Raw genomic sequence first — 18,487 nt, 5'->3', positions numbered from 1 at the left:
TCACCCCAAGGCTGAGTCCCACTTGGACATGGTGTATGATTGTTTTAATGTGCTATTGAATTTGTTTTGCTAGTAATTTATTGAAAAGTTTGCATCTCTATGCATAGGGGCACTTGTACCCCAATGTTCATAGCAGCACTCTCAACAATAGCCAAATTATGGAAAGAGCCTAAATGTCCATCAACTGATGAATGGATAAAGAAATTGTGGTTTATATACACAATGGAGTACTACATGGCAATGAGAAAGAATGAAATATGGCCCTTTGTAGCAATGTGGATGGAACTGGAGAGTGTGATGCTAAGTGAAATAAGCCATACAGAGAAAGACAGATACCATATGTTTTCACTCTTATGTGGATCCTGAGAAATTTAACAGAAACCCATGGGGGAGGGGAAGGAAAAAAAAAAGAGGTTAGAGTGAGAGAGAGCCAAAACATAAGAGACTGTTAAAAACTGAGAACAAACTGAGGGTTGATGGGGGGTGGGAGGGAGGGGAGGGTGGGTGATGGGTATTAAGGAGGGCACCTGTTGGGATGAGCACTGGGTGTTGTATGGAAACCAATTTGACAATAAATTTCATATATTGGAAAAAAAAAGAGTTTGCATCTCTATCCACCACGGATATTGGCCTACAATTTTGTTTTCTTGTAGTGTCCTTGTCTAGGTTTGTTATCAGGGTATGTTGGCCTCATAAAATGAATTTGAAAATATTCCTTCCTGTTCACATTTCTAGAAGAGTTTTAAGGGATTAACATTAATTTTTCTTTAAATTTTTGATAGAATTCTCCAGTGAAGTCATTTACTCTTAGGCTTTTCTTTGTTGGTAGGTTTTTGGTTACTGCTTTAATCTCCTTACCAGTTATATGTCTGTGCAGTTTTTCTATTTCTTTATAACTCAGTCTTGATAAATTATATGTTTGTAAGAATGCATCAATTTTTCCTAGGTTATCCAATCGCTTAGTATATAATACTTCATAGTATTCTCTTATAGTTCTTATTTTTTCCTGTGTAATCAGTTGTAACGTTTTCTCTTTTATTTTTTTTAATTTTAAATGTTTATTTATTTTTTTTTTTAATTTTAAATGTTTATTTATTAATTTTTTCATATGAAATTCAATATCAAATTGGTTTCCATACACCACCTAGTGCTCCTCCAAACAGGCACTGTCCTCAATGCCCATCACTCACTTTCCCCTCCCTCCCACCCCTATCAACCCTCAATTTATTCTCAGTTTTTAAGAATCTCTTATGATTTGCCTCCTTCTCTCTCTGTAACTTTTTCTCCCCCTCCCCCTCCCCCATAGTCTTCTGTTAAGTTTCTCAGGATAAACATAAACGTGAAAACATATGGTTTTCTTTCTGTCTTTCTCTGTATGACTTATTTCACTTAGCATCACACTCTCCAGTTCCATCCACGTTGCTACAAAAGACCATATTTCATTCTTTCTCATTGCCAAGTAGTATTCCATTGTGTATATAAACCACAATTTCTTGATCCATTCATCAGCTGATGGACATTTAGGCTCTTTCCATAATTTGGCTATTGTTGAAAGTGCTGCTGTAAACATTGGGGCACAAGTGACCCTATGCATCAGCACTCCTGTATCCCTTGGGTCAATTCCTAGCAGTGCTATTGCTGGGGCATGGGGTAGGTCTATTTTTAATTTTTTGAGGAACCTCAGCACTGTTTTCCAGAGCGGCTTCACCTGTTTGCATTCCCACCAACAGTGCAAGAGGGTTCCTGTTTCTCCACATCATCGCCAGCATCTACAGTCTCCTGGTTTGTTCATTTTAGCCACTCTGACTCACGTGAGGTGGTATCTGAGTGTGGTTTTGATTTGTATTTCCCTGATAAGGAGTGATGGTGAGCATCTTTTCATGTGCCTGATGGCCATCCGGATGCCTTCTTTAGAGAAGTGTCTATTCATGTTTTCTGCCCATTTCTTCACTGGATTATTTGTTTTTTGAGTGTGGAGTTTGGTGAATTCTTTATAGATTTTGGATACTAGCCCTTTGTCTGATATGTCATTTGCAAATATCTTTCCCATTCCGTTGGTTGCCTTTTAGTTTTGTTGGTTGTTTCTTTTGCAGTGCAGAAGCTTTTTATCTTCATGAGGTCCCAATACATCATTTTTGCTTTTAATTCCCTTACCTTTGGAGATGTGTCAAGTAAGAAATTGCTACGGCTGAAGTCAGAGAGGTTTTTTCCTGCCTTCTCCTCTAGGGTTTTGATGGTTTCCTGTCTCACATTCAGGCCCTTTATCCATTTTGAGTTTATTTTTGTGAATGGTGTGAGAAAGTGGTCTAGTTTCAACCTTCTGCATGTTGCTGTCCAGTTCTCCCAGCACCATTTGTTAAAGAGACTGGTTTTTTTCCATTGGATGTTCTTTCCTGCTTTGTCAAAGATGAGTTGGCCATACGTTTGTGGGTCTAGTTCTGGGGTTTCTATTCTATTCCATTGGTCTATGTGTCTGTTTTTGTGCCAATACCATGCTGTCTTGATGGTTACAGCTTTGTAGTAGAGGCTAAAGTCTGGGATTGTGATGCCTCCTGCTTTGGTCTTCTTCAATATTACTTTGGCTATTCGGGGTCTTTTGTGGTTCCATACAAATTTTAGGATTGCTTGTTGTAGCTTCAAGAAGAATGCTGGTGCAATTTTGATTGGGATTGCATTGAATGTGTAGATTGCTTTGGGAAGTATTGACATTTTGACAATATTTATTCTTCCAATCCATGAGCATGGAACGTTTTTCCATTTCTTTGTATCTTCTTCAATTTCTTTCATAGGTTTTCTATAGTTTTCAGCATACAGGTCTTTGACATCTTTGGTTAGGTTTATTCCTAGGTATTTTATGCTTCTTGGTGCAATTGTGAATGAGATCAGTTTCTTTATTTGCCTTTCTGTTGCTTCATTAATAGTGTATAAGAATACAACTGATTTCTGTACATTAATTTTGTATCTTGCGACGTTGCTGAATTCATGTGTCAGTTCTAGAAGACCTTTGCTGGGGTCTGTCGAGTTTTCCATGTAAAGTATCATGTCATCTACAAAAAGTAAAAGCCTGACTTCATCTTTGCCAATTTTGATGCCTTTGATTTCCTTTTGTTGTCTGATTGCTGATGCTACAACTTCCAACACTATGTTAAACAACAGCGGTGAGAGTGGACATCTCTGTCGTGTTCCTGATCTCAGGGGGAAAGCTCTCAGTTTTTCCCCATTGAGGATGATATTAGCTGTGGGCTTTTCATAATTGGCTTTGATGATGTTTAAGTATGTTCCTTCTATCCCGACTTTCATGAGGGTTTTTATTAGGAAAGAATGCTGAATTTTGTCAAATGATTTTTCTGCATCGATTGACAAGATCATATGGTTCTTTTCTTTTTTTTTTTTTATTAATGTGATGTATCACATGGATTGATTTGCGAATGTTGAACCAGCCCTGCATCCCAGGAATGAATCCCACTTGATCATGGTAAATAATTCCTTTTACATGCTGTTAAATTCGGTTTGCTAGTGTCTTATTGAGAAATTTTGTATCCATATTCATCAGGGATATTGGCCTGTAGTTCTCTTTTTTTACTGGGTCTCTGGTTTAGGAATCAAAGTAATTCTGGCTTCATAGAATAAGGCTGGAAGTTTTCCTTCCCTTTATATTTTTTGGAACAGCTTCAGAAGGATAGGTATTATCTCTGCTTTAAATGTCTGGTAGAATTCCCCAGGGAAGCCACCTGGTCCTGGGCTCTACTTTTTGGGAGATTTTTGATAACGGATTCAATTTCTTTTCTGGTTATTGGTCTTTTCAAGTTTTCTATTTCTTCCTGTTTGAGTTTTGGAAGTGTGTGGGTGTTTAGGCATTTGTCCATTTCTCCCAAGTTGTCCAGTTTGTTGGCATATAATTGTTTTCATAGTATTCCCTGATAATTGCTTGTATTTCTGAGGGATTGCTTGTAATAATTCCATTTTCATTCACGATTTTATCTATTTGGGTGCTCTCCCTTTTCTTTTTGAGAAGCCTGGGTAGAGGTTTATCAATTTTGTCTAATTTTTCAAAAAAACAACTCTTGGTTTCACTGATCTGCCCTACAGTTTTTTAGATTCTATATTGTTTATTTCTACTCGATCTTTATTATTTCTCTTCTTCTGCTGGGTTTGGGGTGTCTTTGCTGTTCTGCTTCTATTTCCTTTAGGTGTGCTGTTAGATTTTGTATTTGGGATTTTTCTTGTTTCTTGGATAGGCCTGGATTGCAATGTATTTTCCTCTCAGGACTGCCTTCGCTGCGTCCCAAAGCGTTTGGATTGTTGTATTTTCATTTTCGTTTGTTTCCATATATTTTTTAATTTCTTCTCTAATTGCCTGGTTGACCCACTCATTCGTTAGTAGGGTGTTCTTTAACCTCCATGCTTTTGGAGGTTTTCCAGACTTTTTCCTGTGGTTGATTTCAAGCTTCATAGCATTGTGGTCTGAAAGTATGCATGGTATAATGCATGTTATGAAATTGATTGAGGTGATGGCTGCATAACTGTGCATGTACTAGCAAACCGAATTTAACAATGCATTAAAGGAATTATTATTAAAGGAATTATTCACCATGATAGAGTGAGGTTTATTCCTGGGATGCAGGACTGGTTCAATATCTGCAAATCAATCAACATGATGCATCACATTAATCAAAGAAAGGATAAGAACCACATGATCCTTACAATAGATGCAGAAAAGGCATTTGACAAAATACAGCATCCTTTCTTGATAAAAGCCTCAAGAATGTATGGATAGAAGGAACCTACTTAGAGATGATAAAGGCTATATATGAAAGACCCACAGCTAATATCTTCAATGGGGAAAATTGAGAGCTTTCCCCCTGAGGTCAGGAATGTCCACGACAGGCATGTCCACTCTCAACATTGTTGTTCAACATAGTGTTAGAAGTCCTAGCCTCAGCAATCAGACTACATAAAGAAATAAAAGGCATTCAAATCAGCAAGGAAGAAGTCAAACTTTCATTCTTTGCAGACAACATAATAGTCTATGCGGAAAACCCAAAAAATCCCCATGAAAAAACTGCTAGAACTGATACATGGATTTGGCAAAGTTGCAGGATATAAAATCAATGAACAGAAATCTGTGGCATTTCTATACACCAATAATGGAGCAGCAGGAAGAGAAATCTAGGAATCAATCCCGTTTACAATCACACCAAAAACCACAAAATAGCTAGGAATAAACATAACCAAAGATGTAAAAGATCTGTAGGCTGAAAACTATAGAAAGCTTATGAAAGAAATTGAAGAAGGCACAAAGAAATGGAAAAACATTCCATGCTCATGGATTGGGAGAACACATATTGTTAAAATGTTGATACTACCCAAAGCAATCTACATATTCAATGCAATGTATTAGAAACCACTGAATGTATGATTTAAGTGGATCATTTTATGGCATATGAACAATACCTTAATAATGCTTTTTAAAAATGGACAAATAGTTCCATCTATTTCATAGACTTATTCAGAAAATTAAATGACATAATCTATTACAATATTTAGTACAGAATTTAGCATCTGTTGAACTATCAATATTACTAAGTAGTATTACTAAAAATAATACTAAATATTATTTTAACAATTATTATTAGTAGATCTATTATTAAATAATAGTAAATATTATTATAACAATAATTATTATTAGTTGTAGAGCTATTGTTAAATAACTATTATTTTGTATAGTTAAGTATATCATATAGTTATTAATAATATTACAATATCTCCATTAGAGTAATAGTTTTTTTTTTAGGATCTAATTTGAGGCCTAGATAATCTTAACATAGTCATTATGCTATAATAAAAATAACATAACTTTTGAGTCAAACAAATCAGATCGAAATTCCATTTCTGCCACTTACTAAATATATAGCCTAAAGAAAGTAATTTTATCTGTCTGAAGCTGAATTTCTTTTTCCGCAAAATAATTCAACAATACCTACTACTACTTTGGGCTCTTTTTTAATTTAAAGTTTAGTTAATATACAGTGCAATATTGGGTTCAGAAGTAGAATTCAGTGATTCATCACTTACATACAACACTCAGTGCTCATCACAAGTGACTTTGGGCTCTTATGAGGAATAAAGTTTTATTCCTCTTATGAGGAATAAAACAGTGTATGTACAAATGCATATTGTAGTGCCTAACACGTAATGAATTTTCAAATAATTTTGTTTCCATATGTGTAAAATAATGCTTTTGGCATTAATGAAGTGTGATGAGATACTTTCAAACTTATATTAAACCTCATGGGACATAAACTTCAGCAATGCCCCAAAACCGCAATACATGCATAGAGGTCTGGTCAGCAACAACATTATTCCTAAAATATTAATAATCATCTTGTCACATTACAGACAAATATTTTGTAAACTGTTAGCTTTCTTTCTATTCTTAAGTACAACTAAGTTATAGAAACTAAGACAAAGTAAGTAAACCAGTGTAAGTCTCAAGCACTAATATGGCAACCAACTTATAGGGGAAAAGGCTTGGCCCAGATTTTCCAAAGTTATAAATAATGCACATGGTGTACATTTTGGGTAGTAAAACTTTTTTCAGTTTAGGATGGCCCATGCTACTAAGCTCGTGTATGTTATTCTGAAGAAATAGATCTTTAGGAAACAGCTCATTAACCCTAGAATGCCTACAAGGAAGAGTGAATGCTGCCATGAACCAGCTCCAACTATGTGTGTGAGGAAAGCTGAGTGAGCTCATGAAACCCATCTTTTTGCTTTCCAAAGTCTTCACTTATTCCAGATTAAATGAAGATCTTCAAGGAATTATTTGAAGGTAAAAGGGTAAGAAGAGTATATAAAAAACACAAAGAATCAAGGGATGCCTGGGTGGCTCAGTCTGTTGAGTGTCCAACTTCGGCTCAGGTAATGATCTCACCACTCATGAGTTCAAGCCCCGCGTTGGTTTCTGACAGTTCAGAGCCTGGAGACTGCTTCAGATTCTGTGTCCTGCTCTCTCTCTGCCCCTCCATCACTCATGCTCTGTCTCTCTCTCTCTCAAGAATAAATAAAACTTTATAAAAAATTTAAAAAAAACACAAAGAATTCAAAAAATCCTTTGCTCCCACCATTATACCCACAATGCATATATCAAATCATGACTCAAGCTAATGAAATTATCACGTATTGCTATTTATATTGATAGTAATTCTGGCTTCACATTTTCACTCAATTAGTTGTCACTTGCTTGGGATTGTGTTTCTATGATAACTTTAGAAAGAGTTGACTAATTTTGCTAAACTGAAGAGATGCAAGGGTATCATAAGTTTCCATTTTTAATATTGCCATATTGAAGCAAATGGTGGATAATTTATTACTTCATAACATTATATATTTTATAATTTTTAATTACTTTCAAATAAATTTAGTACTTGGTTTAAGGTTACAGAGATATATCATTATATTGAGTAACAGAGTATAGAACTGTTAATTTATGAGGTCTTCCCACAAAAGTAGTCATTCTCCCTTTTCCCATCTCTGTTTGACAGTTATCATATTGCATTGTAATTCTGCATACACATCTGTCTTTCCCACTAGACTGAAAATACCTTAAGTCCAAGAACCTTATTTTATTCACCTCTAGATCCCCAGGATCTAACATAGTGTTTGGCATCTGTTAAGAACTCAAAAACTGTTTCTATTTAAATAAAGTTTTAAAAAGATAGATTTGGTTGAACAGCTAATTTCCTGTTTTAAGGGTTCAATTAGTTACTCATTTTTGCCTTGTAGTCCTGCGTATTGCATTAACTAATATATTTTGCTTTATACTCTTGTAGAGCCTTTTACAGTGGTCTCTTCGGGGACCTAATACAATTTTCAGTAGAAACTGATATGCTGGTGAAATCGATTTCTGATGAAGATTAACACTCCTTTATACACAAAGAAAGTTTGATCCAGTAGCATATAACACAGCTATGAAATATGAATTTGAAGAGCTTATAAAAATAAAATAAATTCTGAATGACAATAGAAGAGAAATAAAGAGAATCTTTCATACTGGATCAGATTCATCTAAAGATGACTATCCGGCCTTTTGAAACATCTGACTTATTCAATTAGTTTGAACTGTTCCATGGGTCTGAGTTTTTCTGATATACTTTAGGCCCCCAAACCTCCTTTTTGACTCTTTGACACAAAAAGATAAACTAAACAGTGTTTATATGTATTTTCTGCATGACACTGGGTTATTTTAAGTCTTAGGAAATTTCCAAAAAAAAAAGTTATCATCAATGAGAAGAACAGGTTATATTTCCAAGTTTACCTTCAATTGCAATTAGATGTCAGATCTCAAATCTTTTCATCCGCATTTATTCATGGCTTTTTCAAAGGTTCTAGGAGTCTGTTACAATTTGTAAAGCATGCATTCGGGTTCTAAAAAAATAAGCAGTGCCTAAAGAATGGTTTACTTAGCATTTCAAGTAGGGCACATTTTGCAATGATGTTTCAATACTTTGGTATTAAAATGTAATATGAATTAATATCATTTAATGCACTGTTTTTTTTTCTTAGAAAAAATGAAAATATATTTCTTTTCAACTGCCAAAAAAAAAAAGAATTAGCGCTTGTATAGTAAAGGTTTATTTATCAAATTTAAAGCTAAATTTACCTTCACAGTAAGAAAATAAATGGGAGATGATAGGACAAAATTGAATTTTTTTTGTGTTTTGTATATTGCTTTTGTCTTTATATTTCATACATTACCACAGTCTGCTTTAGAAGAATAGGTTTGCTTTGTGAGAGCACTAGTTTTCATATTATTTTGTTAAAAATGTGTTTATCGTCTCAAAATGTATGGCTATTTGGTTAAGATTAATCTTCTTTCAGCATTACAATGTGAATAAAATTTAATAACAACAAAACTGTCATCACTATGTCAGCAAAAAGTGTAAATTTCTATAACATTGTGAATGACTAGTGGATTACTCTATAGAAAAGAGAAAGTTTAGATGTTTATTTTCCTCTAGAGACACAACAAAATATCTGTACTGATGCCAACCCATGAACAAAAGAAGTATTCATTTCTACTGAAAAATTCCATTTACTGGATTGCTTTTACAGATATGTAGAACTGAAAACTGAGTGTAATTCTCAAAGAAACACATAAATAATAATTCATGACTATATTTTCTAAAACTATCCTGAAGCTGGCACTTAAGCATTTCCTCAATATGTCTCATTTTGTATAAAATGCCTGCATGGGATTCTTGTCTATGGGGAAAATGGAACTTACAATTCTTTAGAGAAAATTAATATATGTTCTAGGTATCTACTGTTGTTTAACAAACTACCTAATTTACTGTAGCATAACAACTGTTTTATTTGCTCATAACTTTTTGGGTTAGAAACATCAGAACAGTTTACCTTAATGGTTTCTCCCTGAACTACATGGCATAAGCCAGGGTAGTTGGGGCTACAGGATCCACTTTCAATATGGCTTCTTCATTTATCAGCCTCTATGTTCACTGGCCTCTCTTTCTTCAAATGATGCCCCATCCTCTAGGGCCTCTCCATGTGGCTTGAGCTTTTCATAGCATGGTAGTTTCAGAGAAGACCAGGCCCTGAAGAGAAGCTTCAAGGTTTCTTTTGACCCAGCCTCCAAACTCCCAGAATATCATTTTTATCATACTCTTTTGATCAAGCGTATCCCTAAGGCCATGTTAGATTCAAGGGAAGGGGGATGATAACATGTTTAAATGGTAAGAGTAACAAAAAGTCTATGGTGAACTTTAATCTAATAGAATGTTGTCTCAGATGTTAGGTACTGACTGAGATTGGGGAAACCTAAACTTGGTAATGTGCTAGGCTGTTTGAATTGGATTGTTGTATTCTTTTGTAGTTCTAGTTTTAATTCTAATTTGAGGATGTCTAAAGCTTAATTTGTTTGATAAACTTAAAAAAATAAAGTAGGGGCGCCTGGGTGGCGCAGTCGGTTAAGCGTCCGACTTCAGCCAGGTCACGATCTCGCGGTCCGTGAGTTCCAGCCCCGCGTCAGGCTCTGGGCTGATGGCTCAGAGCCTGGAGCCTGTTTCCGATTCTGTGTCTCCCTCTCTCTCTGCCCCTCCCCCGTTCATGCTCTGTCTCTCTCTGTCCCAAAAATGAATAAACGTTGAAAAAAAAATTAAAAAAAAATAAAGTAAAATTATTTCCAAAAGTTTTCATGATCTTACTGAAATCTGAAAATTTTCCAGATATAGAGAGGGATGTCCAATCAACCCAATTATCTTTCTCTATTTTCTACACCTGGGATTTCTAAAGATTCTGACTGCAGAGCTCCCACTGACACTGAGGAGTAAGTACTCTTAACATCATTTTGCTATTGAGGCATAAGAGTAACTTACAAAATAACTTCCAGTTGTGAATAAATGGTGCTAAATAAATATATGGAAAGTTAAAATCACTTAAAATTAACTAGTTTTGTGCTTTTTGAAATGCCAAAGATATGGTTTAACTGATTTTGTTTTCCTTTCCATGAATTACATGGTTGCTTTAGCATTTCAGAGAAGCAGCCTTTCTGGGATGAAAAATGGGCAGGTCTCCATCTTTCTGTCAATAAAGTTGTCTCCAAGTTGTGTCACAAATTAAAACCTGAAATGTTCAGCCTTTCAACTATTGAAAACAAATTACTTTAGTAATTTTACAGGGTTGTGTTGGTGGTGGGTTATATTGGCATATATACCTATGTTGGAATATGCATTTATACCAAGCACATATCTTAGAGATGTCCTAAATAGCACATACAAATTCTGTACCCAGTGAATCTCAATGAAATGTACTCCTTACAATGGTCTCTCTCCTTGCTTAAGAAAAGTACTCATTTAACATTTTTTGTTAAAGCTCGACTAATAGCAGAGGAAAATGAAGTATCCACTCATGGGCCACAAAGACAAAATTTGAAATAGTTGTTTGAATTTTTATTTCTACTCTATAATATATAAGTTTTCATATAAAAGGCATTATCCACTTAAATCTTCATGAAAACTTATGATATAAGGCTAGCCTATGGCTTCATGTAACTCCTGGCAAACCACAGAGTACAACTTGAGGTATTTTTATCCCAGTATTGATGGAAAGATGTAAGCAAAAATTACTGAGGTTATGTGTCAGTCCATCTAGATTTGGCTTTAACAAAATGCAATGATTCTTCAAAATAATACAAGTGGTGGGGGGAGAACCATATTCTAATACTTCAACATTATCTACAAAATATTCACTACTATTTCCACAATCCATTCTTAATAACATATTTCTTTTCTTTTTTCATGTTTTTGTTTGTTTTAAAATACTTAATTTTGGTACTCCTACTGGTATGCTGTATTAACTACAATGTGCTATAATTATTTTTAGAAAAATGAACAAGTTCTTAGGAATATAATTTTTTTCTCACCTATTCTCAAGATATAAATAAGCCTCTAATAATCCAAATTGAATCAGAAAGATCAAAAATTGAGTAAAAAACATTACAAAGTGGATGAAATTGTGACTAATTTACCTTCCCTGGTTATATAATTGGTAGGTACCACTACACTCACAGGTTTCAATAAATCATATTATCGAAATAAACCCAATACACTTCTAGTATATTTACTCAGTTGCCTTACTTAGAACTGAAGCAATAGAATTAAACCCTAGGTGGATGAAAGCTCACAAATGTTAAAGTACATGGTTTAGAGTAAAGGCCATGGTATGAAGAGATACTAATAGGCCTCTGAGTCTCAAGTTCACAGTTCTTGAAATATAAGGCTTACTGGTAGAGGACTCAAATATAAGGCTCAACACCTTGTGTCTTTTTTTTTTTTTAATTTTTTTCAACGTTTATTTATTTTTGGGACAGAGAGAGACAGAGCATGAACGGGGGGAGGGGCAGAGAGAGAGGGAGACACAGAATCGAAAACAGGCTCCAGGCTCTGAGCCATCAGCCCAGAGCCCGACGCGGGGCTGGAACTCACGGACCTCGAGATCGTGACCTGGCTGAAGTCGGACGCTTAACCGACTGCGCCACCCAGGCGCCCCAACACCTTGTGTCTTTATTTGAGACTGCAGTAAAATATTAGCACCAATAAATCAACTTGTTACTTTTACCAACACCAGATATTCATAAATCTTCAGGATCTCAACCTAAAAATAAGTTTTAAATAGCCCTGTAGTGTACCATTGGAAATAATATTATCAAATCATTTTACAAGTTGTACTGAGGGGCTCTTTTATTTTAAAAAGTGCTATTCTCCAAGAGTTAATGTTCTCAAAATGAAAATTTTTGGCTAACAAGCATGAAAAGTTTTTTGTACTGGTTACCAATGCATGACATCTATGAATCAATCAATCACAGAGTTAAAAAGCTCTGCCTATAGCACATTTAATACCTAGTGGAACCAATTAGTATTACAATTCCTTGATGCAATTCAAACTCATTTCCTTAAACTATTAAACTGAATTCCAGGGTTATAAATGAGCAGACACAAATTGATTTGCATGTAATAACAGTGGCAATAAACCTTTCCTGGTTCATGTAATTTTCCCCATCTGTTAACAGAGAGCAAGTTTAGGATCTATTATTCCCAGAAGGGGACTTACCCAGCTGGACATCTATAACACTTGGCTGATTCTCCATGGGGAACAATGGCTTGGGAGGCTTGTCTGTGAGTAAAGCTAGAAGAGAAAATGAAAGAAGGTAATGGAAAAATTGAGATAAATTGCAGGATAAGAAAGATCCTATTGTGAATGATATTTAATGTTTGTAGACTTGATGGTGTGTAAACACTTATTAGACAGCGTTCATACTTGAGTTGTTACTCCATCCATACAATATCCATTTCCCAGCACATTTAGAGCACCATTGATTCACTGTAAATAGGTCATTTCAACAGCTACACTTTCAAACAAGATCAAACAAATGGACTATTTTGAGTGCTTTTTATAAGCTTGTAAGTAAATAAATATATATTTTAAATATATAATCAGATAAACATTAAATCTTCATTTGTACTTTGTGTTGTTAAATATCCTTAATGAAATACAACCCTAATAGACATTTCTAATAGACCTCTGAATCATGCCCCATTCTTCACTCAGCCTCTGAAACAATATAATAAAACACCGGTACCTTCATTAGGATAATGAATAAAAATACTGATTGAGTAACTTTTGTCCACTAGCCTTGTGCCAAATGTTAAGGAAGAAGGAATTAAAGCCTTTATATTTACCCTCAATTTATAATCTAGGACTATCAAACAGAATTAGCACACCAAAAGAAAGGAATAATAGAACAATGACTACCACCTAGTGACAGATTGTATCATTTGAGCCATAAGACTATATGTGGTAAAGGAATGGAGAAGGGAAAGACCAAAATTAGCTGGCAGAGTTGGGGAAAGTTTTATGAAGGAAATGGGTTTCCATGTAGACCTTAAGAAATGGAAAAGATTTGGAAATGTAAAGAGTAAGGAAGAAGAAATTCAGGAAAGATTAGCACAAACCAAGGAAGAGAGGTAGAACTTAGCAAGCATAATGTGACTAGAGGAAAATGATCTGGTGAGAAGGAGCTGGGTGGGGTACAGTGAAGAGCAAGTTGTTCATGATGTAGAATAATTAGAGCTCAATTCTGGAGGATCATGAGAAACATGCAGAGGAATTTGGACATGATGTAGTAGACTACAAGACCATTGAAAATTCGTGGAACAGCAACAAAAGACTCAAGGTAAGTGTTATCTAAAGATTATTGACTTCCTATATAGGATGGGTTAGAGGAGACAAAAACAGCTAAGAGGATGCAGTAATAACACAGTAGTAGGGAGGATGAAGAGTCATCAGTGGTGGAATCTAGGGAAATTTTTAAAAAGGCAAATTTGAAGGGCACCTAGAAGAAAGAAATGAGAGGACTTGGAACACAAATACAAAATGGTTTATGACAAAGCTTATATCAAGCTATTATTTTTATCCTGAATTCCTTTTAACTGCTTCCATATTTATTACTTGCTTCAACTGTCCAACTAAACTCTTACCTATTAAAGGGAAATGGTTTATATGTCTTTGTAATTCACAAGAGACAGAATAGAGCTGGGCATATAAGAGATAAGCATTAAGCCATCATTAATTGACTGGCAATGGAATTCCCTATTGACATAAGGGAAGTTCATCTCATTTAGAAGAGAAGAAGAAACAAAAGTTGATCACATGACAGGTAAGGTTAGGAAAACATATAAATTTGGTCAGATTTCCAAAATAGTGGTTGATAACAAAGTGCACTTAGAAATTCACTGAGAAAGGAGCTTTACATTACACCAGCTTCATCTTTCTGATATCCAAACTGCTTGAAATGGGAAAATTTTAGTGAATTGTTCTTATTTTTCCAACAAATATTTATTGATGGACTACAACACATCTTGTCCTTATAGAATCAAATGTACTTTTCTAACTTGGCACAAAAATAGACACATAGATCAATAGAACAGACAAGAATACCCAGAAATTAACCCACAACTATATGGTCAATTAATCTTTGACAAAGCAGGAAAAAATATCCAATGGGAAAAAGACAGTCTGTTCAACATATGGTGCTGGGAAAACTGGATAGCAGCATGCAAGGGATGAGACTGGACGACCTATACCATACACAAATATAAATCCAAAATGATTTAAAAACCTAAACGTGAGAACTGAAAACATCAAAATCCTAGAGGAGAACAAAGGCAGTAAGCTCTTTAACATCAGCCATAGCAACTTCTTTCTAGATCTGTCTCCTGAGGCAAGGGAAACAAAAGTAAAAATAAACTATTGGGGGGTACATGGGTAGCTCAGTTGGTTAAGCCTCTGATTTCAGTTCAGGTCATGATCTCAGTTTGTGGATTCAAGCCCCATGGTGGGCTTTGTGTTGACAGAGTGAAGTCTGCTTCCAATTCTGTCTCCCTCTCTCTCTGCCCCTCCCCACTCATGCACACATACACACACACACACACACACACACAACACACACACACACACACTCACACTCTCCCTATCTCTCTCAAAAATAAACATTAAGAAAATATAAATAAATAAATAAATAAATAAATAAATAAATAAATAAAGTATTGGGACTTAAAGAAAAAAAAAAAAAAAACAAAACTTCCCAGTGAAGGAAATAATCAAGGAAACTAAAAAGCAACCTACAGAATGGGAGAAGGTATTTGCAAATGACATATCTGATAACAGGTTAGTATCCAAAATCTATAAAGAACTTAAATTAACCACACATAAAATGAATAATCCAATTTAAATAAATGGGCAGAATGAATAGGTATTTTTCCTAAGACATGATGACCAACAGACACATGAAGGATGCTCAACATCACTGATAATTAGGGAAATGCAAATGAAAACCACACTGAGATATCACTCCACCCCTGTCAGAATGGTTAAAATCAATAATACAAGAAACAACAGGTGCTGGAGAGGTTGTGGAGAAAGGAGAACATTCCTGGCACTGTTGGTGGGAATGTAAACTGGTGTAGCCATTCTGGAAAACAGTATGGAGGTTCCTGAAAAAGTTAAAAGTAGAAGTACCTTGGGCACCCAGCTGGTTCAGTCAGGAGAGCATGTGACTCTTGATCTCAGGTTTGTGGGTTCGAGCCCCATGTTGGGTGTAGAGATTACTTAAATAAATAAATAAATTTTAAAAAGAACTACCCTATTATCTAGCAATGCACTACTAGATATTTACAAAAAAAAAAAGGAAAAATACTAATTCAAAGGGATATATACATACCTGAATATTTTTGCAGCATTATCTGTAAGAGCCACATTATGGAAACAGCCCAAGTGTCCAACTGATGAATGGATACAGAAGAGGTGATATGTATATGTATATATATATATATATATATATATATATATATATATACACACACACGCACGCGCACACAATGGACAATTACTCAGCCATAAAAAATAATGAAATCTTGCCATTTGCAATGGCATTGATGCAGCTAGAGAGTATTATGCTAAGCAAAATAAGTCAGCCACAGAAAGAAAAATACCACATTATTTCACTCATAGATGTAGTTTAAAAAAAACAAAACGAACCAAGGAGAAAAAAAGAAACAGGGAAGCAAATCAAGAAACAGACTCTTAACTATAGAGAACAAACTGATGGTTACTAGAGGGGAAGTGGGTGAGGGAATCAGTTAAGGTGATGCGGATTAAGGAGTGCACTTGTGATGAGCTGATTTGGGCATAATGTAGACAAACATACAAATATAATATGTATAGTTTTCATTACCTAAATATTTCAGTTACCCTTAATAATCTGATATTTGTTTATTATTCTTTTATTTATGAGAGAGAGAGAGAGAGAGAGAGAGAGAGAGAGAGAAAGCTTGAGTGGGGGAGATGGGCACAAGGAGAGAGAACCTTAAGCAGGCTCCGTGTTCAGTGTGGAGCCTGACATGGGGCTCAATCCCATGACTCTGGGATCATGACCTGAACTTAAATCAAGAGTTAGATTCTCAACTGACTGACCCATCCAGGCTCCCCAATAATCTGGTATTTCAATATTATTTGGAATTTAAAGGATATACTTTAAACAAAATTTAAATATTTGAACTTAAAATCCAGTCATAAAAGACATTTGATTTCATTGTTCTTTGTTACTCTTTGTAAGAGCAAAATATTAGAAACAACCAAAATATCCATCAGTAGGACAGTAGTTAAAAAATATGGTGCTTTCATATACTGATATGATGCAGCTATTTAAAATAATTAGGTAAATCTGTACATCTGTTATAAAAAGATCTCCAAGATAAACTTTTCAACAGTGCGCATAGCATACTATCCTGCGTATAAAAATAAAACTATGTGTGTTTGTATGTGCCCATGTGTATTCACATATGTGTTTAAGTATGTAATATTTCTGAATGGATACATGTAAAAATGATTAACAGTGATATCCTCTGAAGAAAGGAATTGGGTGGCTGAAGAATGGTGGAGGGGGGTAAAGACAGTCAGAGGAAAATTTAATTTTGACTATATGCTTTTTCTACATTTTGAACAACATGCATATACTGGGTATTCAAAACATGAAAAAAACTAAAATTAAATAAAATCTAGCCACTTTCATTTTATTTATAAAAATAATTTTGATTTCTGTGTATAATTATTCTCAATTTACCTTACACATCCAGATTATAGACATTTAGCCTATTAGAAATTCTTCTTAGTGTTATTTTCAACTATATCTTGCCTCCAAATGAATTAATTGGAATGTGATTGGTGGGAAGCAACTGTAAGTATTGTATTTCATGCTCAAAGATGCATATCTTGTCCAATTTTTATCAGGATATGAATTTGGAGTCATTGTTGTTCTTCATCCTCACCTCCTGCCATAGATTATGGATACATTTACCCTGATTTCATTATTGTTACATGTCAATTACTGAAGTGATATTTATTAACAGAAATGATAATATTAATTGTCTTACATTTATAGGCAGTTCATAATTTTCAAAGTGCTTTCAGATACATTAGTTCATGTTGTCTACACAATGACCTTGTAAAATAAAGAAGATAGTTACAATATGGCCAATTTAGAGATGAAGCTAAATGAGGGTTACATTATCTCATTTGGTGCCCCCTTGTGACCAAAAGCCCCCATTTGCAGAACTGCCAGAAAGATAAAAGTTGTAGGCAGGAGACAGGTACAAGTGCTCAATACTGAACCAATGGTTTTAGCCTCTTTGACTACACACTAAGCTAAGTTTCCTAGATCCATGGGAATGACTTTGTTTCAAATGGCCAACAGAGACATGATTCCTGTAGGACATTCCACACACATACATTTTCCCCCTAAACCCATAAATAAAAGGGGATGAATTTACACTTACCCTAACACATCCCAGTGTTATGTATGGGTGTGGAGCCTCATTAAATTCCAATATCATGTATAGGCATGGTAATTGCCAAGATGTGCAGGACATTTGTGATGATAAAACAGCAACTGTAGCAGTTCATCTGGATCCTGACCACCAGCCCAGAGACAAATCTATCAGCACCCAGTGTAATTATATAGCATTTGCAGATTAGCTAGAGCACATGCTGCCATGGAAAGACAAACTCATTTCTTTCTTCTTTTTAAAAATTTCATCTGAAATTCACAGTTACTATTTGAGAAATGAATGGGAGAGCTGTCAGTACCAGGGCCCCTGAACAACAGAGTGAAGATTTACATTTTTATTAGAAAACTTATCCTGGACCTCTATAGGGACTAATTTGGGGTCTGTTCTAGTCTTTGAATTTGCTGCTCAAGCTTCATGTTTTGATTGAAAGAATGAGAGCAAGCAATGCAGTTTAGTACTAATGTTTCAGTCTACAATTTCTCCCCTGCATTTTCCTTTGTAGCTGCTTATGTTTAATTATCCTTAAATATAATTGCTCTACCGAGTCTATCATGACAGTAGTCTTA

The 18,487-nt window shown here is 35.0% G+C and overlaps 1 protein-coding gene across 1 annotated transcript in view; it reads right to left on the bottom strand.

Annotated features, from left to right (window-relative positions):
* The window catches only part of IL1RAPL2 (interleukin 1 receptor accessory protein like 2), a 1,221,298-nt gene that overhangs the window by 272,972 nt on the left and 929,839 nt on the right, over positions 1-18,487 (bottom strand). Inside the window, exon 6 of the mRNA XM_045472869.1 lies at positions 12,628-12,702. Coding sequence (XP_045328825.1) covers positions 12,628-12,702 — 75 coding nt within the window. The remainder of the gene's footprint in view (positions 1-12,627; positions 12,703-18,487) is intronic.

This window comes from Leopardus geoffroyi, chromosome X (assembly GCF_018350155.1).
Source record: "Leopardus geoffroyi isolate Oge1 chromosome X, O.geoffroyi_Oge1_pat1.0, whole genome shotgun sequence".
In the NCBI taxonomy this organism is placed as follows: Eukaryota; Metazoa; Chordata; class Mammalia; order Carnivora; family Felidae; genus Leopardus; species Leopardus geoffroyi.
This window is presented reverse-complemented; position numbering and strand designations above follow the sequence as displayed.